The 25,256-nt window shown below is 52.6% G+C and overlaps 1 protein-coding gene across 3 annotated transcripts; it reads right to left on the minus strand.

Moving 5' to 3' along the window:
* Nucleotides 1–7,114: 7,114 nt before the first annotated feature.
* On the minus strand, nucleotides 7,115–25,191 carry IKBKG (inhibitor of nuclear factor kappa B kinase regulatory subunit gamma). Of its 3 annotated transcripts, none has more exons than XM_032397498.1 (10): nucleotides 24,868–25,191; nucleotides 21,176–21,377; nucleotides 18,331–18,542; nucleotides 13,480–13,598; nucleotides 11,697–11,783; nucleotides 11,007–11,103; nucleotides 10,003–10,146; nucleotides 9,612–9,754; nucleotides 9,393–9,454; nucleotides 7,115–9,200 (listed from the first exon to the last, which is right to left on the minus strand). In XM_032397498.1, the coding sequence occupies exons 2-10, from the start codon at nucleotides 21,360–21,362 to the stop codon at nucleotides 9,058–9,060; spliced, it is 1,194 nt and encodes a 397-aa protein (XP_032253389.1). In that variant the 5' UTR covers nucleotides 21,363–21,377; nucleotides 24,868–25,191; the 3' UTR covers nucleotides 7,115–9,057. The 3 variants fall into 3 exon arrangements, with proteins under 3 accessions (XP_032253389.1, XP_032253388.1, XP_032253387.1); XM_032397497.1 differs by lacking the exon at nucleotides 11,697–11,783 and adding an exon at nucleotides 11,806–11,958 and having other exon boundaries at nucleotides 11,028–11,103; XM_032397496.1 differs by lacking the exon at nucleotides 11,697–11,783 and adding an exon at nucleotides 11,806–11,958.
* Between the last annotated feature and the right edge of the window lie 65 nt (nucleotides 25,192–25,256).

Genomic DNA, 25,256 nt, shown 5'->3' on the forward strand with positions numbered 1-25,256 from the left:
CAATATCCCCAGATCAAGTAAATAAAACAAGTCCCAACTAACTGGGAAATTCCCATAGTTACTGCCCCGGTCCTGGAAGTCCCAGCCATGGGACCCAGAATCTTCATCAGTGCTTTATGCCAGAGCAACACCTGCCACTAGATGGCACCAAACTCCAGCCAGGATCAGAACAGATTTGGGTGGTCCGATAGACTTGCCCCATTAATTTCATTAATCCCACAACATAATTTCACATTTTATGTGATTGAATTTCTTGTAAGCTATCTGTTACATTATGGCAGGGTTTTATATTGCTCCAATTTATCTCTTCTACTGTTGATGGGCATTTGGATAGTTTCCAGCCCTTGGCTATAATGAACAAAGCTGCTATTTAATTAATTAGATCATCTTCAATTTCTTTCAGCAATGTTTTGTCATTTTCAGCAGACAAGTTTGTACCTCCTTGGCTAAATTTACTCCTAAGTAATTTTGCTCTGTTTGGTGCTATTTTAAATAGAATTGTTTTCTTGATTTCATTTTGAATTGTTCATTGCTAGTGGATACAAACACAAATAATTTTTTGCATGTTGATCTTATATCCTGAACTTTGCTGAATTTTTATTACCTTTAACGTTTTTTGTGGGTTCCTTAGGATTTTCTATATATAAGATCATGCCATCTGCAAATAGAGATAGTTTCACCTCTTTGCAATATAGAGGTCTTATATTTCTTTTTGCTGCCTAATTGGATGTCTTTTTTTTTTTTTTTTTTTTTTTTTTTTGGTCTCACTGCTGTGGCTAGAACTTCCAGTACAATGTTGAGCAGAAATGGTAAAAGTGGGCATCCTTATCTTATTCCTGATCTTAGGGAGAAAATCATTGAGTGCAATGTTAGTCATGGGTTTCAAATGCCCTTTATTGTGTTGAGAAAGTTCCCTTCTATTCCAAGATTTCTGAGTGTTCTATCATGAAAGAGGTGTTGGATTTTGTCAAATGCTTTTTCCATCAAGAATTTTTGGATCCACATTCATAAGGGATATTGGTCTAGTTTTCCTGTGATGTCTTTGTCTTGCTCTGATATCAAGGTAATGCTCATGGAATGAAGGTAAGGAAAGCCTCATAGAATGGATTAGGAAGTATTTCCTCTTCTTCTATTATTTGAATGAGTTTAGGAAGGATTGGTGTCAATTCTTCCTTAAATGAAGCCATCTGGTCCAGGACTTTTCTTCTGGGAGGTTTTTGATTACTGATTTCCTTGGTCCATTTGGGGTGCTTTAGCAAAATGCCACAGACAGGTGGCTTATAAACAACAGAAATTTGTTTCTCATTTGTTCTGGAAGCTAGAAATCTGAGATCACAGTGCCAGCATGGTCAGGTGAGAGCTCTGTTCCTGACTGCAGACTTCTCCTGGTACCCTCACGTGATGGAAAGGGCAAGCAAGCTCACTGGGGCCTCTTTTATAAAGGCACTAATCCTATTCATGGATCCCATCCCAATCACTTCCCAAATGCTCTACCTCCTAATACCATCCTTTGGGGGGTCAGGATTTCAATATATGAATTTTAGGGGGAACACAAACATTCAGATCACAGCAATGATTCAATCTCAATCTCAATGATTCAATCATGATAGGTCTGTTGAGATTTTCTATTCCTTCTTGAATCAGCTTTGGTAGTCTGTGTTTCTAGGGATTTGTCCATTTCATCTAAGTTACCTAATTTGTTGGCATACAATTATTCATAGTATTCTCTTAGGATCCTTTTTTTAATGGGCGAATTCAAGCTAATTTTACTAATAATCACATTGTTCATAGCTTACCAATAAACATATTTTAAGGATGACAATTTAATACCATCCCAGACGTAAAGAAAAATACATATTCTCAAAGGAAAGAAAAGGCTTGAGAGAGGGATCAAGATATCAATAATAAAAGATGTGCATTTTGTAGGGGCAATAACAAATATTCTCACAGCTTTTCTTAATTTTTTTTAAGATTTTATTTATTTACTTGAGTGAGAGAGATAGCGAGAGCAGGAACACAAGCAGGGGGAGTGGGAGAGGGAGAAGCAGGCTTCCCGCGGAGCGCGGAGCCTGATGCGGGGCTCGATCCCAGGACCCTGGGATCATGACCTGAGCCAAAGGCAGACGCTTAACGACTGAGCCACCCAGGCGCCCCTTAATTTTATTTTATTTTTAGTAATCTCTACATGCAACGTGGGGCTCAAACTCATGACTCCAAGATCAACAGTCACATGCTCTTCTGAATGAGCCAGCCAGGCAACCTTCCCACAGCTTTTCTTTATCAGGTATAACAGGGTTGGAGTCTACAGTGGTGTCTTCTCAATTCTCCAACATCTGCGTCACACTCAGGTGGCCCCACATAGCCCAGAGTGAGCCCCTAACAGATGCATGTGGACTTCCATCTCCCGTCATTAGCTTCCAATGTCCTAGGAAGCATGTCTCAAATTAAGTTTTGTCACCATGAAATATCTGATTAAAAAACCAGTAATGGGATAAAGCTGAAATATAAGCATTCCAACTCGATTTCAGGTGAACTGACAACAAATTGGAAAGAGATGCAAAGATATTTCAAGAGTCTTGGAAATTCACAAAGTCATTTAAGAAGAAAATACACTTGGGGCGCCTAGATGGCTCAGTCGGTGAAGCGTCCGCCTTCGGCTCAAGTCATGATCCCAGGGTCCTGGGATCAAGCCCCGCATCGGGCTCCCTGCTCAGCAGGGAGTCTGCTTCTCCCTCTCCCTCTGCCCCTCGTCCCTGCTCATGCTCTCTCTCTCTCAAATAAATATTAAAAAAAAAAAAGAAGAAGAAGAAAATACACTTCACTCAATTTCAGAAAAAAATCCCAGACTCCTCTAACTCCTGGTCCAGGCATCGATATTCTCCTAAGATATTTCCTTTGTTGACAGAGGAACATTGAAGCTTAGGAGGGAACATTTGATAGGGAAAGATTTCAAGTATTTTCCTAGCTTTTCAGTTCCTCTTTTATATATACTCCAATTAAATGTTAAACAGTAGTTGGTCATCCAGAAGCACAGACTGTCATACTTTTTATGTCCCCCGTAGCGCCTTGCTAAATATACATTTGTTGACTGCATCTTTAAAGATTTTATTTATTTATTTAAGAGAGAGAGACACTGTGAGAGTGCATCTTTAAACTCACAAGTAAAAATTTACTGCTGTAAAATGTAAACTCACTGGTAAAAATTGATCTTTCAATCAAATAGATCATGGAATTATCACCTCATTCCTAAATACCAAGATAATAGATACTAAAGAATTAGGGGCTATTTTTATTTGTATTTATTTATTTGTTTGTTTTTGAGAGAGAGTGGGGGGGAGGGGCAGAGGGAGAGAGAATCCTAAGTGGGCTCCAAGCTGGGTGTGGAGCTGGATGCGGGGCTCAATTTCATGACCCACGAGATCATGACCTGAGCCAAAACCAAGAGTCAGATGCCCAACTGACAGCCAACCAGGTGCCCCAAGATTTTATTTTTAAGTAATCTCTACACCCAACGTGGGGCTCGAACCTACAACCCCAAGACCAAGAGTCACATGCTCTTCTAACTGAACCGGCCAGGTGCCCCAAGAATTAGTTTTAAAGAAGCATTTTGAACAGCCTTCACTTAAATCCACAGTGGATTCTGATCTTATTCCACCACACTTATTTTAGCCATTTGGATCTACTTGCTTTTATACTCAGGGTTGTTTATTACTATCAAGAACTATAGGACACACAAACAATGAATCATGGAACACTGTATCTAAAACTAATGATGTAATGTATGGGGATTAACATAACAACAAAAAAATTTAAAAAAAAATAAAAAATAAAATAAAATGAAAAAAAAAAAAAGAACTATAGGACAGTTTGTTTTCTTCTTCAATAAGGACCTCCAATAGATGAAAGAGAAAGAATGAAGAGAAAGAGAAAAAGAAGAAAATGAGAAGTAAAGGGGGTGGAACCCTGATGTGTATTAACAGACATAATATTTACTACTTAAAGTACCTGTTATATAAAACAGAGCTCTAGAAATGCGGAGTAACTTTAAAAAAAAAAATGCTCAAAAAAAAAAAAAAAAGAACCCAATGCTCAGCTACTTACAGCTGTTACATGAAGAGATAATTAAGCCACTACATAAAAACATGCACTCAAGTGATATGCAATATGGAATAAACTTAACAGTGGCTTCAGAGGAGAAGGTACAAAAAGAATCTTGGGGAATCCACACCCCCGTCCGGAAAAGCACTGCTACTGAAACCTGATTTCCTCTTCTCTGTCCGTTGTTGTGGAAAAGTATGCCAACTGCAGCCAGCTCTCAGTAGCTACTCACACGGAAGCCAAAGCTTCCATGTTACTTTACAGATGTGGAGGCGGGGAGGCTCGGGAAGGCCCAGTCAGCAGGCGGCCCCAGCCCCGGGGAGGCCGCCCACCGTCTCCCCCGTCTCCTCCCCGGGGCGCAGCCCGCCGCTCACCCCGCCTCGGCGCCGCAACGGGCAGCTCTGCTCAGACTCCTGATAGCCCGTGCGGGGCCCAGGCCTCGGCCCACGAAGCCAGCTCAGCCCTGTCACCTTTCTAACATGTCAACGGTCAGCGGGCAACTGAAGGCCTCCTACTCACAGTGCAGGCTGGGGCTGCAGACTCAGGGCTGTTTCAGGGCCCACCCACGTGTTATGGGTTGAAATGTGTCCCCCCGCCCCAAGAAGCAATGCGGGCATCCTGAGCCCGAGGACCTCAGAACGTGACCTTATTTGGAGACACGGGCTTTACAGAGGGGACAGTTACCACGAGGTCACGAGGGTGGGCCCCAATCCAGCAGGACTGCGCCCTCACGTAAAGGGGAGCACTGGAGACAGACACGCACAGAGGGAGGACTGCCGCGCACACGCCGAGGACGCGGGCCTGGACCGGCTGCTGCCCTCCCGGAAGGGACCGACCCTGCCCACTGCCGGCTCTTGCGCTTGCGGCCCCCAGGACGGGGACACGAGCCGCCCCGGCAGAGGCCCCAGAAGCAGCAGACGGTCCTGCACCGGTGCGCCCTCTGCTCGGCCGACTCTGAAGCCGCTCGAAGGAATACCCGCAAATTACAGCCATTTAGGACCGACATCAACACAAAAGGAAACCGTCATTGCCGGCAATCCCACCACCCACATCCATCCACAGGGTAGCAGGGTGTGCACAGGCTGCTTTTCCTTTTTTATTGTGGTCACACTTCACACGTCGTCGTCCGCTGGCTTTGTCACAGCCCGTGCTCCACGTGAGCAGCCCAGGGAGCGCGCTCACCGCACGGGAGCACGACGGGCTGCGCGGGTCGCCTAAGCCAGAAGCGCAGACCCTCGTTCACCCCAGTCCCTGGCAGCTGCCGACGAGGGCGCGGCGAGCACCTCTCCGACGCCAGGGTCCCCATGCGCACCCGGCTGCCTCTTCCAGCCAAGCACGCCTGTCCCGCCCTGCCACACCGGCCCCCACGCGGGGGTGCAGCTCAGGCCCGGCCCCCGCCCCCCGCACCTTGCCGGCATGGCGCCAGTCTTCATTTGTTCCTTGTTTCACATCACTTTTCGTCTAGTTGGAGTCTGTGTTTTAGTTACTGGCGAGGGAGAGACGCTTTCTTGTTGTGCTTATTTTGTCGGTCACCTGGATTCCTCTTAAGCATTGGCCAGCGGGTAACAGAGGGCACGCATTGTTGTATGAGCAACAAGAAATATTGTTGTAATTTGCAATGACATGGATGGACCTAGAGGGTATTACGCTAACAGAAATAAGTCAATCAGAGAAAGACAAGTATCATATGATCTCACTGATATGCGGAATTTGAGAAACAAGGCAGAGGACCATAGGGGAAGAGAGGGAAAAATGAAACAAGACAAAACCAGAGAGGGAGACAAACCATAAGAGACTCTTAATCTCAGGAAACAAACTGAGGGCTGCTGGAGGGGAGGGGGGTGGGAGGGACGGGGTGCCTGGGTGATGGACATTGGGGAGGGTGTGTGCTATGGTGAGCGCTGTGAATTGTGTAAGACTGATGAATCACAGACCGGTACCTCTGAAACAAATAAGACATTATATGTTAATTTAAAAAATTTTTTAAAAAGAACTATTGTTGTATAAGCAACAAGAAATATTGTTGTATGAACAACAAGAAATGTTGTATGAGCAACGAGAAATGACATAGGTTTCTAGCTATTTGTCTCTGCCTCCCAAACCCAGGGTTGTGGAGGTCAAGGGGCCACAGCTCATTGGGTAGGCAGGCTGCTTCCCTCCCAGAAGGGATCCAACCACTTATTCTGGAAGCCCAATCTAAGTAAAGCCAGAAGGGGAGAAAGCAGAATCCCTCCCTTCTAAGTGTCTAGTGTACAGCTGGTCCTACAGGAGGCGGCAGGGAGCAAGGGCACCCCAGGAAGGGCAGTGGCTCCCAGCCAATGCCTGGTCCTGCACCCAGACCCTGACTCAGCTGGCCCGGGGCCCAGGCATGAACATCGGCAAAAGCCAGAACCTGAGGAAAGCACCCCAGGAAGAGAACGGCGGCCTCTCTCACCACTGCTGGGTCTCATCTTCTTCCTCCCAACATCCTTTCAGAAGAGGAAGCCAGTCAGAGAAGGGCTCCCCCAGGCCTTTGTCCACTCTCCTAATAAAGCACAAAGCCCATGCCTACGCAGCTGGTGGCTGTTACCCGGGGCACCGGTCGGTCCAACGGTTCCGTCCCACCGCAGCCTACAGCCTTCCTTCTCCTGCCCGTGGCTGCTGGCCCTGGCGGCGGTGGCCAGCTGGAGTCGGGATGTCCTAAGGAGCAGCAGTCCCCACGCCTGCAAGGGCCTGTCCCCCCACCAAACCAGCTTTCCTTCCCACAGAGCGCCCAGTGTCCTGGAGACACCGGTCTTCACCCGCATTTCTCCTAGTCTGTGCGCTCCAGAAGATAGCCCTGTGCTGGGCTGAATGGTGGCCCAGAAGATATAGACATGTCCTCATGCCCAGAATTTGTGATTATGACCTGAGTTGGAGGGGCACCTGAGTGGCTCAGTCGGTTAAGCAACTGCCTTCGGCTCAGGTCATGATCCCAGGGTCTTGGGATCGAGCCCCGCATCGGGCTCCCTGCTCAGCAGGGAGCCTGCTTCTCCGCGTGCTTGTGCTCTCTCTCTCTGCCAAATAAATAAAAAAAAAAAAAATGACCTGAGTTGGAAAAAGAGTCTTTGTGGATGTAATGAAGATAAAGATCTCAAAATGAGCTTGTCCGGGACGATGTAGGTGGGCCCTAAATCCAGTGACTGGTGTTCTTATAAGAGACAAGAAGGGAAGACACAGTCAGGAAGAAGAGGCCGTGTAACCACGGAGGCAGAGAATGGGGTGGCAGAGAATGGAGCCAAGAACACCAAGGGCCACCACCAGAGGCTGGGAGAAAGGCCTGGAACTGATTTTCCCTCAGTGCCTCCAGAAGAAACCAACCCTGCCACCCTGATTTCAGAACCATGAAAGAATGAATTCCTATTGTTTTAAGCCACCAAGTTGATCATTTGTTACAGTGGCCATGGGAAATTCATACATCCCCCCAAAACTAAAAGTGCTCTTGCAGAAAAACTACAGGATCAGGATTGGGATGCAGCACCCAGAAGTGGGGAGCCTGTTTGTGCCTTTAACATCTTCCCAAAGGACGATCATCTGCAATTAGACATCTGGGCTCCAGGAAATGGAGAAGGGGCTCCCGCTCCTATACACGCCAGGCAAGCCCCCGGCCCAGGCTCGTCTTCACAGCAGGCTGCCAGCCGGACTGTCTTCAGTGACATCCTGTTCCCAACCAGGGGAAGATGGAGGAGGGCCAGGGGAGGCTGGGGCATTCTTCCTCCGCTTCCAACATCCTTTTCTGACAACCACAGGCTTAATGCCCTTGGCTTTGACATCAAGGAAACATCCAGAATCTTGCAAAACAACAGTAAGGAGCCCTCTAGTGTTCATAACCTGCCAATCATCACCAAGTGGCTTCCTCTCAAAAGGCTGGGGCATATGGGGCTGGTGCGGGGAACAGCATCACAAGCTTCTGGAACGTGATCAAACACAGCCACCAACCGCTCACGCTAGGCAGCAACACGCTCAGGGAGGACAACGGCATGCTGCGGTGTTAGGAAAAGGAAACGGCAAGTGTACATGTGGGAAGCGTCTCCCCGTCAAGCCACGAGCCGGTCACAACCATGGTAAACCCAAAGCAGTGAAGGAAAGGTGGAGAAGCGTGGCCACGCCTAGATGACCAACTTCAAGTCCAAGTCAGAGTAAAAGAAGATACTTGCAATTTCTATCATACACAAGAGCCGATCCCACTAATGACCAAAGAGCTCAAACACACCGAGGAACAAAAGACTAACAGCCCAACAGAAAAATGAGCAGAAAATACAAACAAGCCATTAAGCAGAATTGGAAAAGATCCTTCAGGCTCACTCTGAATAGAGAAACACATGCCTGACAGATGGCAAAGCCCACAGGCCGGACACCCCTCCTGTGGGCAAGGCTCTGAGGGAGCAGGGACAACGTACTGGCCCATCTAACCCGTCTGCAGCTGCTCAGTGGTGCAGCTTCTAAGAATCCGACCCAGAGATACACGTAAGTGACGCACAAGGCCGTTCGCTTTGTGACGACACGAGAGTGGCAAGAACCCAAGTGTTCCTCACGAGGGGACAGCTTCCGTCTACTGGCGGCGCAGCCTCCCCACGGAATACCACACGGCCCACGAGGGCCCTGGCGCCACGGCGCGTGGCAGCTCGCGTGCGAGGAGAGGCTTCTGCCTGTGTTGGCTCGAGAAGTTCTGGGGGAGCCCTGGCCTCGATTCTTGACTTCGCCCGTGGAGGTGGAAAGCAAGGGAGCCCCAGAGGCAAGCGGTTCAAGCAGACGGCACAAACAAGAAGGGCAGAGCATCAGGCCTAGCGGGTTCCGTGTACCCTAACAGAGGCAAACCAACAGATGGGGGAGCTGAAGCGTAAGGTCCTAGAGCTAGCTCGTGGGGCTCACAGAAGTGGCCCGTTCTGTCACCCAGCCCGTAAGTCGGGAGCGGGCAGGCTGGTCCCCCGCAGGCAGCCCCTACTCGATGCACTCCATGACGTGTATCTGCAGGGTGTCCATATCAGGAGCCTGGTACTGGCACTTGGGGCAACAGAAGTCAGGCGGCTCCTCGGGGGGGCTTCTCCTCTGGTTGGGCAGGGCCAGGTGAAAGGAGGGGTGAGCTGGAGAAAGAGGGGAGGCGGCAGAAAGTACTGAGACTTGACAGGACTGTCCGGTCCGACCACCAGGGTCACCACCACTAGCTCCTCCCCCCCAGAGGGGGTACTACACTCAGGAGAGCAGCTCTGGGGAGTTGAAATGGCACTTTCTCTAACACCCTGCCCTCTCCAGCCCTCCTCCTATAGCTCACTCACCTGGGGTGGGGGGTAAGGGGGCCTGGGAGACTTCCACGTGCCGCTTCCTCAGGTCTTCAATCCTTGGAGAAGAGAAACCGTCCAATCAGCCAGCGCACACGGAGCCAGTGGAAGGACAGGGCAGGGGGACGGGAGAGGGAGGGCCAGCTCGTAGCCCAACAGACCCGTGCGGTCACTACCAGAGACCCGCTCCTCGTGGGGACGGACTCCGAGGCCCACCTGGCCGACTCCTGACAGCTGGCCTTCAGCCTGCTGTATTCCCTCTGCAGCTGCTCCAGCTGCTCCTGCAGGAACTCCTTCTTCTCCGCCAGTTGCTCCCGGGCCTGCCTCTCGGCCTGGAAGTCGGCCTTGTAGATATCCGCCTGGCAAACAAAGCCAAGACAGGGGCACGCCCGCCAACTGTTGGCCATTCATTGGACACTCCATGCTGGGGGACGAGGGAGAGCCCTGCCCTCCCAGAGCCCATGGCACAGAGAAAGTCAGCCCCAAGTGCACTGAGAGGTCAGGGAACAGCACAGGGGGCTCCAAGGGCTTCCGAGAAGCCACCGCAAACTGACGCCAGAGACGCATCAGGTTCCGGGGCCAGCGGGCGACAGAGGAGCGCCCTCACCTGAGCCTTCAGCACCGGGACAGTCTCCATCACAATCTTGTGCTGCTCAGCCTCTTCCTTCAGCTTGTCAATCACTTCCTGTTTGGCCACCAGGGCCTCCTCGGCCTGCTGGAGCTGCTGCTTGAGATCCTCCAGCTGCATTCCCTAGAAATGGGCAAGGGGGTACTGAGGGAGTTCAGGCTGGCCCAGGGTGAGCTGCTACTCCAGGGGAGAAGAACCAAAAGCAATGAAAGACGGGCCCTGGCTGGCCAGTGCCAGGGGGACGCCAACCACAGGCTGTCAGCGCAGGCAGGACACAGGAAAGGCAGAGGGTGGAGGGGACCTCTGGGGTCATGGGGCACAACTTCCCACCCAGGCCGACACTCCTTTCCCAGATTCCCCAGCCAGACAGCCCGCCTCCAACGCTTCAAGGGACAGGGCCATACTTCCTTCTGAGGCTGTCACCTCCATGCTGAGCTGCTCCCGCACTAACACCCCACCCTTACAAGTCTCCTCTGGGTACGCTCGTGTTTGACAGCATCCTTCTTAAAATGTGATCACTAGAAACTGCACCCAGTACAGGTCTGATGAGAACAAACCAAAAGAGGGCTCACAGCCACCTTCAACAGTGCGATAGAAGCGTTCTGGGCCTTACCTTGGCTCTGAGAAATCAGAACCAGGAGCCGGGCTGGCAGAAGGGACTGGCCGTGGAGACAAGCATGTTCCCAGCCCACAGAGGGAGCATCCAGAGGCCCAGCCTAGTCGATTGCAGGCCACAAGCAGCACAGCCCAAGGATCCCACATCCTGCCCTGAGCTGTCACACTGCGACCCTGACAAAGCTCTAGGACAAGTCAAGTATCCCTCCCCAAATCCCATTCTGTCAAGTCTTCATATAAGAACCCGAGCTCCCATAGTGGTAAATTTGGGGAAGCAGGCCCCATGCTCTTCTGTTTCTAGGCTGCAGGGAGAGGAACCAAGGCAAGTCAGTCCTAGACAGTCCCGAGTACATGCCCACCATACTCACTCGGTTTCGCTCACTGCTCACCATGCTGCTCTTGATGTGATTGTCATACTCTTGGAAGAGCTGGTGATAGGCCACCTGCAGCTGGGCCAGCTTCCGCCTGAGGAAAAGGAGCCTTTGCTGGAGAAACTACCTTGTCCTGCTCCAGCCCCACCCTCTTCGTTCTTCTCATGTCCACAGACCAGAAGGGGGCTTCCAGGGGGCATTTGTGCCCTAAAGGCCATCAGCTCTAAGGCAGGCTTCACTACATGGTTAGCATCCTTTTTCTTAAGGCTAACATGTTTAAAAATAAGAATGTTTATAATAGGATGGGACTCTCCTGTGCTCTTCAAAAAAGTCAACTTCATGAAAAACAGACAGGAGAACTGTTCTAAATGAAAGGAGACTTGGGGCGCCTGGGTGGCTCAGCAGTTAAGCGTCTGCCTTCGGCTCAGATCATGGTCCCAGGGTCCTGGGAATCGAGCCCCACATTGGGCTCCCTGCTCCACGGGGAGCCTCCTTCTCCCTCTTCCCCTGCTCGTGCTCTCTATCTCTCTCTGTTTCAAATAAATAAATAATCTTTTTAAAATAAATAAATAAATAAGTAAATAAATAAAGGAGACTCAAGGCATGCCAACGAAAGCAATGCAGGGTCCGGGACCGGATGCTGTCAACATGCGGGGAGCACACGTTATCAGATCAAAGATGGATCACCTAGGTGTGAGCAGGCTCGGGGACAGTCCGTGGAAGGGCTCCCTGCCAGCTGGAAAGTCCCTGACTGCCCTCCGGTCTCCGTCCCTCCTGCGGGCACAAAGCCACTCACTTCTCCTCCGAGGCAGCCTGGCGCTCCATGCGCAGGGCCGCCTCCACGCTCTGGCTCTGCATGCGCAGCTGGTCCACCTGCACGCTGTGCTGCTGCTGCAGCGCCTCCCGCTCGCTCTCCAGCTGCCGGGCCTGCTCGCTGGCAGCCCGGGCCCTGGCACGGGGGAAGGCGCGGTCACGGCAGGGCCCCCGCAGAACGGGGCGGGGGCTGCCGGGGTGCTCACTGAGCGGGACGAAGGTGGAAGCCGGCGGCCTGCGGCCGGGACATAGCTCCGAGCGACCCGCCGACACAGAGCCACTTCCGTGTGACAGAGGAGGAGGCTGTCGGCTGTTACCACACATGGGACAACCACAGAGAGCCAGCTTGGGGGCGGCTCTTTCCCTCCCAGTCCCTGTTCTAGAAGCGGCAGGAAGGCAGCTGACCCATCTCAAGGGCTCAGCTGCAGTCCCAAATGCACACACCTGGAAGAGGAGCCTCCCACCCGCCTGGCTGGGTGACGGCATTGGCTGCCCCGCCCCCCCCCGCTAGGAGCCATATCGCCCCACAGCCCCCAGTCTCCGAACTCCGCTCTCCTATCTCCCCACAGCTCCCCAGATCTCCAGGCCCAGGCTCCAGCCGTGTCATCCTGCTGGCCCAAGGCCTTGCATGGTCCCCACCGCAGGGGTGACGGTGGCTGCTTCTGGGGGGCGGGGGCCGCTGGGGATGGTCACTGGTCTCGCTGTTTCTCCGCACCTGTCCGAATACACTGAGCACATCTCCATCTGTGATCTGACGTCGTCATCACCAGATGGGACTGCCGCCTGCCCGGGGCCCTGGAACAGGACAGGCCCAAGGCTCAGGGGGCCTCCATGTGTATGACGTAGGAAGCTCTTCCAATGGCCACACTGAATGCCCTGAGATGCAAGCAAGGCTTCTGTGCCTGAGCTGTCCAGCTCAGCATTTCCACGGCCGACCCCCAGGGCAACGGGCACAAAGGACACTGCCCAAGAGCCCAGCTGCCCACGTAAACGTCCGCGCACGGTCGGAACCGACCAAAGTTGCCTCCAGCCGTTTCTTTCATGTACACAGAAAAAGACAGGCAAAAAAGACACCAAATTGTCCTAAAAATGGTGCACGTGATTTTAGAAAGCTGGAGGCACAGAAGAGGACACGGGGGAAACAGGAGAGCGCGACGAGCCCGAGGCGAAAGCGATGCCTTTCCTCGCACTCTGTTCTCCAGGCGGAAGCACGTCCACACGGTGTCGCGTATCGCCGACGGCGGCGAGCTCCTGCCCGCGCCCCTCCTGCCCTCCTGAGGCTGGAAGGCAGCCGGGACACCGGCCCACGCACCGGCAGAGCTGCAGCCGCCCTGCTCTCTGCAGGGCAGCAGCCCGGCGGCCTGAGAGCCCAGGAAACATCTGTGCCCTCTGACCCAATCATCCCACTTACGGGAACCCCACTTTCCAGAAAAGAGCCTGACAGTTTGCCTACCGGGGGTGGTCCCTGGGCCTGGACTGTTCGCACAACAGGGTGCTTTATGCAGAGCACCTGCTTCCCTCTGGGAGGCGGGAAGCCCTTTCCTGCCATCACCACAGCTGACCTCTCACAGAGGAACCCTCCAGGGGCTCCTAAGGTGCCTCACTCTCCCCAGGTACCTGAACGGCAGCCCCCAGAGGGCTTTCCCTGTCCACTCACCTGCCCTCCAAAGCCTGCCGCTCCTTGGTGGCGGCCTCCAAACGACTCTGGCTCTCTTGGAGCTCCCCCAGCAAGGATGTCACCTGGGCTTTCACAGAGGCCTTGTCCTCAGCCATCTGCTGCATGAAAAAAAGCCACCTCCTGTCAGTAACACTTTTTTGCCGGCTGCCCACCCCGGCATCCCCAAGCCCCAGGGCAGAGGGCAGGGACTAAGACGTGTCACCGGAGGGCTTCTCTCCTGCCCCCGGCACCACCACTCACCTCACTGCTCACCTCTGGAAGCTTCCCAAGCCCCAGCCAGGCAACTGTCCCATGATCCCACATTCCCAAACCCCTCCTCATCCCTGCAGACACAGGGGCACAGAGTTGCCTCGAGTCTCACGAGGCTGACAAGCAGGCCATGAGGACTGAGCCCAGCAGATGCTCAGGGAGGTTAGACCTAAAGATAGTGTCAAAATACATGCTCCCCTCTACAAGCCAAGGCCACCAGGAGAGATGAGACGGACTGCCACTTTCCAGAAGGCCTCTCTACCTGTGACAAAACTCAAGAGTTGTCCGAATCCCCTGATGCCCGGTCTCCCTTCTCCAGCTGTCCAGACCAAGTCCCCTGTGACCTTAGGCTCGGTGCCTCAGTCCTTCACAGCCGGACCCGCCACAGCAACCGCCACTCCCGTGCTCCGCGCCCCTGCCCCGGCTTCCTGTGCACACGCACACACCATACCCGCCACTCCTTCCCTTCTCCTCTACATCTCCACGCGCGGGTCTGGTCTCCAGGCCTGCCGTACCCCCGCAGGCCGATGGCTTCCAAATTCACACCTCCACGACAGACTCTTCTCGGGAGCCCCGGCTTAGCTATCCAGCTACCTGCCCCATACCTCCACATCATCTATGCCTGTCGGCAGACCCCGTGGGCCAGGGCCCACTCTGGTCAGAAGCCCTCGCCAGGGCTGCAATGACTTCCACCTGGGCTCCTCCTCCACTCCTGCACCTGTTCCTACAGGTTTCCTGGGTCTTCTAGAAGGAATCACAAAGTGGGGAGCTTAAGACAACAGTAATGTACTGCCTCCCGGTTCTGGAGGCCAGAAGTCCGAGAGCAAGGTGTGGGCAGGGTCGGTGCCTTCTGAGGAGCTTGGGGGGAGATCTGGGCCAGCAGTCCCTGGCGCTCCTCGGCTCGTAAACGCATCACCCCAATCTCTGCCTCCATCATCACATGGCCATCTTCCCTGGATGTCTTGGTGTCTGCTTCTCTTCTGATAAGGACAGCAATCATTGGATTTAGACCCATCCTAATCCAGTATAACCACATCTTAACTTTATTACTTCTGCAAAGACCCTATTTCCAAATAAGATCACGTTCTGGGGTACAGGGTTTAGGTTGTGGACATTTCTTTTGGGGGGACACAATTCAACCTCATAACACCCCCCCCCCCATACTCTACAGTCTACAGGAAACCAGATAATGCCTCACACTACCACAGCAGCCCCTACGGTCCCTGTGACACTTGGGTCAAAGCCCCAATCCTTCCACTGGCCCTACTAAGCCCACATAACCAGCCCCTACCTTGACTCTCCCCGCCCACTCCTTAGCCGCTTCTACACAGCTTCAGCCATCTTTGTCTCTTTGGTGTTCCCTGAAAATGACAGGCATGTCCCTGCCTCAGGACCTTTGCACATGCTCTCCCCTCCTCTAAAACATGCTTTCCCCAAATACCCCATGTGGCTCAGCCCTTCACTGTGTTCTGGTCCTGACTAGAACGCACCTCAGCGAAGGTCTCCCCACTGAACAGTGCAAATACCCCACACCACCTGGCCTGTCACATCAACATGTCTACTTGGATATTTAGCCGCACTCTCAAAACTACATGCCTGACAGCCCCCAAAAGCCAGTTCCACCCAGAGCCCTCCTTCTTGTCAGCTGATGGCAAATCCATCTTCCAGCTACCAGGACAAAAACCTCGGAGTTCCTCTTGACTCCTCTCTGTGTCTCACAGCTCACATCTAACACATCAGGAAATCCTGTCAAAATATATTGATGGCACAATATATTGTGTCTATTTGATGATACTAAAAGATTTGATGACACTAAACAATTAACGTTAACTATTTTAGGTGTGATAGTGGTATCAGGTTATGTCTTTTTTAAGCCCTTTCTTAGAGATGCACACTGAAATATTTACAGACGATATTTACAGTGTCTAAAATTTGCTTCAAATTAACGGGGGAACTCCTAGGTATCTACCCGATAACAAAAACACAGGTCCACACACAAATTTTCATAGCAGCATTAACTGGGGGCACCTGGCTGGCTCAGTCGGAGAGGTATGTGAATCTTGATCTTGGGGTCATGAGTTTGAGCCCCACACTGGGTGTAGAGATTACTTAAATAAATTAAACTTAAAAAAAAGAAATACATAGCAGCATTACTCACAACAGCTGAAGAGTGGAAATGACCTAAATGTCCATCAACTGATGAACAGATAAGTGAAATGTGCTACTTCCATACACCGGAGTGTCACTCAGCCATAGAAGGGAATCACGTGCTCATACGTGCTACCACATGGATGAACCTCAAAATATGTATGCTGGGTGAGAGGAGCCAGATGTGAGGGGCACATAGTGTATGATTCCATTTGTATGAAATGTCCAGAACAGGCAAACCCACAGACAGAAAGCAGACTGGAGAGTGCCAGGGGCTGAGGGAGAGGATGCAGACTGATGGCTAATGAAGATGGGGCTTCTTGGGGGGGGGGGGGGGGGGGGGTGAAAATGTTTTGGAACCAGAGAGTGGTAATGGTTACACAAGTCTATGAATACACTAAAAAGCCACGGATACTGTAAAAGGGTGAATTTTACAGTATGTGAATTTTGTCTCAGTAAAGCTGTTAAAAAACTTCCAGCCTATGGTTCTATGGCTTCTCCAGTGAACGCAGAAGAGCTGCTCCCAGACGCGCACCTGCGGTGAGGCTGCTGAGTCGGGGGCAACCCGAAGGAAAAATGCTGAAGAGTTTTTCAAAGTAGTGGCACCAACTGACACTGCCACCAGCGACACGAAGCCATGTCCACTCCGATACCCACTGCTGGACTTGTCAGCTGTGCGACCAGCATCCCGTCACGTGAGCCGGGCCAAGCGGAGAGGAGCCCCCAGGGCCGCACGGACAGATGCTCTGAAGGCATTTAGCAAAGAGCACTGAGTCCACCTGTTCAAGACTGGGATGGGTTGAATGGTGGCCCCCAAAAGATATGTCCACATCCTAACCCCCAGTACCTGTGGATGGGACCTAATGTGGAGACAGGGGCTTTGCAGATGCAATCAAGTTATGATCAAGTCATGCTAGAAGAGGAGGCGGTAGGAGAGCCAATGACTGTGGAGAACTACAAACGAAATCAGCACAAAATGACTTTGACTCCATCCAAACCCCTGCACTCGGCGACCTGACCAAACTTGAACACAGATTCTAGCAGCAAAGGGCCGCATCCTGGGAGACCCAGCCACCCATTGGCATGCCTACCTAGGAAAGTTCAATGCTGCCAAATTTGACTGTTCCAGCCAACACCGGAATACTGTTCCTGCCTCCCTTCCTTAGAGCATTTGGTAAGAGGGCTCCCAATTGTGAACCCTTCCTCCATCCCTTTGAAATGTCCACGTACCTCCTACAACCCAGGAGAGTCTTTCTCAAGGACCTGAGAACCATTCCCTTGAACAGGAATCCTCATGAAGACTAGGGCCTCAGAATCCCAGTCCCTGTGCAAGAGAGAAGGCTAACTTCCGTCACTGCCAGCTCGCCTCCCGCATTTACACTGACAGACCCTTTGTGAGTTTTCCCTTGAGCCCCTCCTCCTCCTCCTCCCTCCCTCTGGAAAATTCCAGGCACCTCTGCAAGTCACAATGGAGCTCAGCTCTTTCCCCTGCTGTCAGTAATTACCAAATAAAACCTCTTTTCACCACTTTAACTAACGTCCAGCTGTATTTCTCTTTGACACTGGTGTCTTCATAAGAGGATAAGGAGAGACATACAGACACCCAGGGAGGTGATGAGACAACGGAGAGGGACATGGAGTGATTTGTCTACAAGCCAAAGGAGGCCAAGGACCCCGGGCACAACCCGAGGCTGGGAAAGCAGCCTGGAACAGGTTCTCCCTCAGACCCTCCAGAACGCACCAACCCTGCCCATATTCTGCTCTTGGACTTCTGGCCTCCAAAACTGGGAGACAATACATTTCTCTTTCTTCCAGCCACCCAGTGTTGTGGTCCCTTGTCATGGCCGCCCCAGGAACCTGGCACACTCATCCCCAAGCTCCCTGGCAGGCAGTCTGTGCTCACAGTGGGATTCCTGGCGGGGCCTGGGCCACACCTCTTAGCTTCACGTCCCGGGGTGGGGGGTGGGGGTGGGGGGGCGGTGCAGGTGCAGAGACTGAATTTCCGAGCTCAGCCCCGCGGGAGCTCCAGGCCGACGGGACTGACCCCGCACTGAAGTCCCCGGACAGCGCCGCTCAGGGAGGCTTCCCTGGTGGCCGTGCCCGGTGCGGGTTGTCACACAAGGCTGCGGGAGAAACGGCACTGCCGCACCCCTCCGCCGGCCAGGGACCTGGAAGCTCACACCTGGTCTCCCCTGGACCCGGCCCTACGCTCCTCGCGTCCTTGCTGATTCTGACCTGGGTGCTTCCACTGTAATTGACCGTAACAACCGTAACCGGGAGCCGTTGTACGGCTCTTCTGAGTTCTGCGAGCCCTCCTAGTGAAGCATCGAGCCTGAGGGTGCTCTCGAGGAGCCCTGACCACAGGTTCCCTCGGGGAACACTGGCACCCCTGTGGTTTCCAGAACCCCCTGGCTCCCCAGCCCCTCTGGCTACCTGCTGGCATCTCTTCAGATGTTCCACCTCCTGCAGGGCTTGCTCCCTCTGCCTCCTCAGGTCGAGCTTCTCCAGGTTCAGTCTCTCTACCAGTTTCCTGGCTTCCTGGAACTTCTGCATGAGGAACTCCTTCTCCTTCCTCTGGCTGCCCTGGAAACGCTGCAGCTCCTCGCAGCGCTCCCGAAGCATCTGGTTGCTCTGCCGGATGGCATCTGGGGGCAGAGGAGATGGCCGAGAGCTGAGACTTGGCAGGGGGCCTCCCGGCCCCTCCCGGGCCCATCACGCGCCGTCCCCGCGGTACCGTGCGGCCTCGCATGTGGACGTGGCTTTGAAACACCTCCTCTTATTTTGCGTAACACTTTCAAAATTATTTATGCTACTGATAAAGCCCCTAAATTTCTCCAAAGAGATACCAAACACATCAGCTTTGCTTAAGAGTATGTGCCAAAGGCCACTTTCTCTGTAAGTTCCTCGAACTCATTTGTATTCTGGCCACAGGTCAAAGGTGCGCCTGCCTGCGCCCTGGGGCGCAAAGTCATTATCTTCAGAATCAGGAAACCCGAAGCTACCTGCACACTCAGGGAAGGCCACCAGGGCAAAGTGCCCTGTGGCATGGCTGGCTGCAGCCTGGGAGACCCAGAAGGCTTCTAGTGGCCCAGGGACTGGCCTCCCTGAGCCTCACTGTCCTCATCTGCATGTTCAACGGGGATAACCACAGCCACCTCACAGGATCTGGGCACAGCGGGTGGTCACGAAACAGCTAGTCCCCCGCTCACGAGGCTGAAGGACGAGCATGTGCCAAGGCCAGGCAGTCAGCAGAGGCTGAGGAAAGGAGAGCCCCACACCCAGGGATACCCCGGGCAGCAGAAGAACATGGAGGGGTGACAAAACTGCTCGGTGACACACGAAGGTTCTCGCAACTACAGAACTCTGTAAGATTGCAACGGGCAGTAGCTTCGTGTCACTCTCTGGTCAAAACCCTGATGACAGAGCATTCTTTTACCAGGACTGCACTGGCTTCTGAGCCCAGCTCCATAGACTCGTTCTGCACTCTACTGTCCCCATGTGACTCCTCCCCTGCAGGGGAGCAAAGCTGAGTGTGGCCCTTCTACAGGAGCCTCCTGCCTCAGGCATACTTCCCTCACCCACCTCCACCCTCCACCTGTTGCAATCCTGCCCAACCCCCCACCTAAGCCTCAACTCATATGCAACTTCCCTTTTTACTGAGATAAAATTCACATCACATCAAACTTATCATTTTAACTAATTTAAAGTACACAGTCATTCAGTGGTTTCTGTGTATTCACAAAGCTATGCGCCCATCACCTCTAGCTAGTTCCAGAACATTTCCATCACCCCCCCCAAAAGAAACCTGAACCCACTTGCAATCACTTTCCCATCACCCTCAGCCTCTGGCACCCACTCATCTGTTTCTCTGGATCCACCTCTCCTGGACATGTCACATAAATGGACTCCTACCCTAGGTACACACAACCTCTTCCATGACTTCCACAACCGACTTCCATGTTTTCCCCCCAAACATTCCAAGCAAAGTCTATGTCCTCTCCCCTGCGCCCTCCCCCTTAGGCACAATCCTGAGCATCGCTGGGGGCAGACACCTTCAGTGCCCTGGAAGTCTGACCCAGGGCCTGAGACACAGCAGCCATCTGCCTCACGCAGCACAGGTGGAGGGTGCAGCTTCAAGGTCTCCACCTGTCACTAAAGCCCGAGCTCCCTGGGCGGGAAGCTGGTGGTGCCGTGATCCCTCTACAGCCAGCCTGCCACACTCTTGCCCCCAAGTCCCTCTTGCCAGAGCACCCTCCTGGGGACCAGCAGAGGCCACACACATAGTTGTGGAAGGTGAGCTGTCTCCCCTCCCCCAACCTGGCTGCCAGCTCTATGTGACCCCAACACAGCAGGACATTTGACATCAGGGACAGTGTTGATTATCGTAACTGGAAGAGTGCTATTGCCATCTAGTGGGTAGAGGCCAGGGATGCTGCTCAACACCATGCAGTGGCCAGGACAGCCCCTAGATGTCTAGGCATGATTACAAGGCCAGAGAGGGCGGGCCAGGGTGTCGTCACACGCAGGGCGGGCACAAATGTGCACCAGCCAAGGGCAGCCAACCACCTGAGAGGCATGGAGCAGGCCACTGGGAGCTGAAGAAGCTGCCCCCCTCCCCATACAAGCGAGGACATGGCAGGTGAGTGGGTGGAGGTCGTGGTGAAGACAGAAATGGGATGGTTCTGGGAGCCACGGCCTGGCCGCGCTCACACCCGCACCACAGGCACCAGAAACCACCCCTCCCTTTCCGAAAGCAGCCCTTCCCCCACAGGTCCGTCGCAGGGCAGGCCACGCCCCCTTCCCAGGGCAGGTCACGCCCCCCCTTCCCAGGAGCCGCAGGGCCTCTCCCAGAATAGCCAGCCCCTCCCAGGATAGTTGACCGATCAGGATGGAGACAGAAAAGCCCCACCACAGTTGGCCTGACTTGGGACAACTCAGAAGGGTCACTCCAGCTCCAGAGCAACCTGCAGGGTCGGCCTGCACTGCAGTCCCGCTTCTCCCTGTCCTCCCCTTCCCTGTCCCTTTCCTTCCCCCAGTGTTGGTCCTGACAGAACTCTAAATAAACTTCCTGCACGTCAATCTATACCTCAGAGTCCATTTCCAGGGAATCCCACCTGAAACAAAAAGGGAGGGTGGTTTGAATCACTAGCTGGCTCTCAGGTGCACCCCCACCCCAGACCCAGTAAAAACAGAGGCACAGATGAGTGGAAGAAGCCTCCCCCACCAACAGGGCTGGGACCGCTGACGTTTTGCTCGGCACACCTGCTGCCCTCCTCACCTCGGAGCTCTTGATTCTCCTCCAGACAGCGTTGGAAGCTCTCAGGAGTACCCTGCTCAGAAGGTAGGTGGAGCATAGCTGGCTTCCCCAGAGAAGACTCTTCACCCAGCACGTCCTGGTCCCCTGCCGGGCCGCCACTGGGCTGCACCATCTCACACAGCTGACTCTTCCAGGGGGGCCTGCTCATCCAACAAGTCAGGGTCTGGAAGAGAAAGGCAGCAGACTTGTCACACGAGACCCTCGCAGAATTCTCTTACCTTGCAGGACAAGGAGTGTGGTCTGTGCAGCAGTTCTGGGGCCACGCTTTAAGCAGAATGCTGAGCACTTTATCAAGTGTAACAGGGAGCTAAAACAGGCTTTTCAATCTACAAGGTGGCATATCCTCTCATTACAAAGGGAGTTGCAGGCCCATACGTGGGGTCAGAAAGGCCATGGTTCAGCACTTGTTATAAACTCTGCCTAGGACCTATCTCCAGGCTGTAAACTGAAGTTAAGAATTTCACAAGAGAGGGGGAAATTACGGGGAGGACTATTTTTGTAGGGAGGTGTCAGCGTGCTGTGACTCCTACCTGCTACATACACCTCCACGCAGGAGGGAAGATGTTGGCCCCTTACCTCGTGCAGTCCGCTGAATGATGACCCCAGCAAGATATGTCCACATCCTGACCCCCATAACCGGTGACTGTGATCTTATATGGAAAAAGGGTTTTTTTTGAAGGTGTAAGTGAAGGATCTTGAGATAAGATCATCCTGGATCAGAGTTGCCTTAAATCCAATGACAAGTGTCCTTTTTTTAAAAGATTTTATTTTATTTATTTATTTGACAGAGAGAGACACAGCAAGAGAGGGAACACAAGCAGGGGGAGTGGGAAAGGGAGAAGCAGGCTTCCTGCGGAGCAGGGAGCCCGATGTGGGGCTCGATCCCAGGACCCTGGGATCATGACCTGAGCCGAAGGCAGACGCTTAACGACTGAGCCACCCAGGTGCCCCCGATGACAAGTGTCCTTATAAGAGACAAGAGAAACAGACACGGAGAAGGCCATGTGATGACAGAGACTAGAATGACATGGCCACAAGCCAAGGAAGGCCTGGAGCCACCAGCAGCTGGAAGAGGCAGGAAGGATGCTCCCCTAGAGCCTGTAGAGGGAACGAGGCCCTGAAGACACCTTGATTTTAGACTTCTGGCCTCCAGAACTGGGAGAGGATAAAGGTCTATTGTCTTAGCCACTCGGCTTGTGGTCATCTGTCACAGAAGCTCTAGGAAATTAATCCACCTAGTAAGAGGGGCTTCAAGGACACCACTCAGAACCTGGTAAGTGTAAAAGAAAAAAAAAAAAAAGAAGAAGAAAAAAAAGAACCTGGTAAGTGTTCACTGGAACTGAGGGCCTGAAGGGGATACCTAGTATCTGACATGTGCTGAGGAATCTGAAAGTGGGAGGTGGGCTCGCAGCCTAAGACAGCAGGGCTGTTTGCGTTCTCTTATGAACTATAGCACTACCTGGAGCCCTTTGAAATTCTGCCCAAGAAGGGAAGACTACCTGGAGGAGGAGGCCGATCCCAATACAAGCTTGCAGGAGCAGGCCTGAGCTGAGAGAGGACAGCTTTAACGCTGAATAAACTGTTACTGCTCCACTGAATGCCCCCACGAACCCGTCAGCAGTACCTGATGAGCCACTGATCCTTCCCTGAGCTTCCAGAAAAGCCCACTCTCCTGGTTCTCCTCCCACCTCACTAGCTGCTCCTGTTCAGATCCTTTCACTCGATCGTCCTCACCAACCCACCCCACAATGTTGTGGTGCCCCAGGGCTCTGTTCTGGGGTCTCTTCTCTACCTACCGTCACTCCAGTACAGAGTTCATTCAGCCTCAGAGCTTTAACCCCCATCCTCACGCTGATGATGCCCCAAATCAGACCTCTTTCCTGAACTCCAGACACATAGCAAACTCAACATCTCCACTTGGATATCTGGTAGTGCTCTCAAAACTAACCTTAAAATTGCACTCCTGACAGGCCCCAAAAGCCAGTTCCACCCACAGCCCTCCTTATTGTTAGCTGATGTCCAGCTACCGTGACAAAAACCTCCGAGTCCCTCTTGACTCCTCTCTGTCTCACAGCTCACATCTAATGCATCAGGAAATCCTGTCGTAATGTATCCCAGAATCTATCTGATGACACTACGCAATTAATGTTAACTATTTTAAGTGTGATAGTGGTGTTGTGGTTGTTTCTTAATCCTTTCTTAGAGATGCATGCTGAAATATTTACAGGTGAAATGATACGGTGTCAGGAATTTGCTTCAAAATAATGTGGGAACTCCTAGGTATCTATCTCAGACAAACAAAAACACATGTGCACACAGAAACGCTCAGAGCAGCATTATTCACACCAGCCAAAGCGTGGAAATGACCTAAATGTCCATCAACTGATGAGTAAACAAAATCTAGTACATTCACATGCTACAAGATGGGACCAGTCTTGCAAACATAACGCTAAAAGAAAAAAGCAACTCACAAAAGACCACATACTGTATGATTCCATTTATATGAAATGTCCAGAAGAGGCAAATCCATAGAGACAGAAAGATTGGTGGATGCTTAAGAGCTGGGAGAGATGGGGTAATGGGGTGATAACTAAGGAGGCAAGTGGTTTTTTGGAGTCATGAAAATGTTCCGGAATGAGAGAGTGGTGAAGGCTGCACAACTCTGAATATACTAAAAACCAGTGAACTGTACACTTTAAATGGGTGAAGTGTATGGTATGAGAATTATATCTCAATAAAGCTGTTATTGAAAATAACAAAGGAAGAGGATTGTGAGGGCTATAAATTAAACAAAATTGGCCATGAGTTGACAACTGTCAAAGCTGGGCAGTGAAGACATGGGATTCACTATACTATTCTTTCTACTTTTGTACGTCTTTGAAATTTTTCACAACAAAATGCTCAAAGCACCACTCATCTGGATTACTGCAATAATGTCCTAACAGGTCACCCTGCTCCTACCCTTGTCCCCTATAGTTTGTTCTTCCCACAGGGGCCAGATCACCCTAAAAGGTAATTCCGATCATGTCCGTCCTCTACACTGTTCCCTACCACAGTTCCTCATTGCCCTGCGTGTAAAAGCCAAAGGCCCTAACACGGCCTGCAAAGCCCTTAACTATCTGGCCCCTCATTGCTTCCTCTCCAAGTATTCTCCCCTCACTCACTCTGCACCAGTTACAGTGGCCTCCTTGCTGTTCCTCGAACATGCCAGGATGGCTCATCCATCCTCAAGTCACAGAAACGATTTGAGGTCGGGTAGACATTAATCGTTTTTGCAGAGTGAGCAAACTGAGGCACATGAAGTGAGATACGTAGCTGCCAAACTATATTTGGGGCCTTTTTAAAAGAATTTAACAACCTCGAATGCAGTCAAGTTTGATGAGCAGAAAATGTCTCTGAACTAGAAGTCATCCACGAAGCAGGGGTGTGGTCAGACTCCGCTGCGGCGGCGGAGAGGAAGAGGCGGAAACAGTCCCGCTCGCCGCCAAGGTAACTCGCCTCCTGCATCGGGCTGCCTTGGCCGGTGCTCTATAAGCAGGCGGCAGAAATGGGCCACGGCCCAACAGGAGGGGGAAGCCTGGACGTCCGGGGGGTGTCTCGGAGGAGGCGGGACGCCCACCAATAGTACCCTGTCTTCGGGAAGAGGACCACACCTGTCAGCAGAGTCGGTCCGACGTGAGAAGGGCAGGAACGGCGAGCCGCGAGCACTCCTCGGGCCCTGGCGCTCCGAAAAAGTCCGGGTTCTGCGGTCACCCTTCCCTTCTCCCGCTGCCGAAACTCACACTTCCTGCTTCCGGTGTCGTAGCTGTGGGATCCGGAAATAAAACACGCAAGCCCCGCCCCCACCCGGGAGCCCGCAGAGGTGTGCCAGAGGCTGTTCCAGAGGGGAACCCGAGTCCGCCAGCCTTGGTCGGCCCACAGGATGTTCCTAGTGACATGCAGCACCTGCTACTTTTTGGGGAGTCGCGACCCACTCTCCCCGTCGTCTCTCGGGTGTTGGGCCGCCCCGCCCCTGCCAGGGGAAGAGCTAATAGGGAGCCCC

Source organism: Phoca vitulina, unplaced genomic scaffold, assembly GCF_004348235.1.
Source record: "Phoca vitulina isolate PV1807 unplaced genomic scaffold, GSC_HSeal_1.0 scaffold99, whole genome shotgun sequence".
Taxonomy (NCBI): domain Eukaryota; kingdom Metazoa; phylum Chordata; class Mammalia; order Carnivora; family Phocidae; genus Phoca; species Phoca vitulina.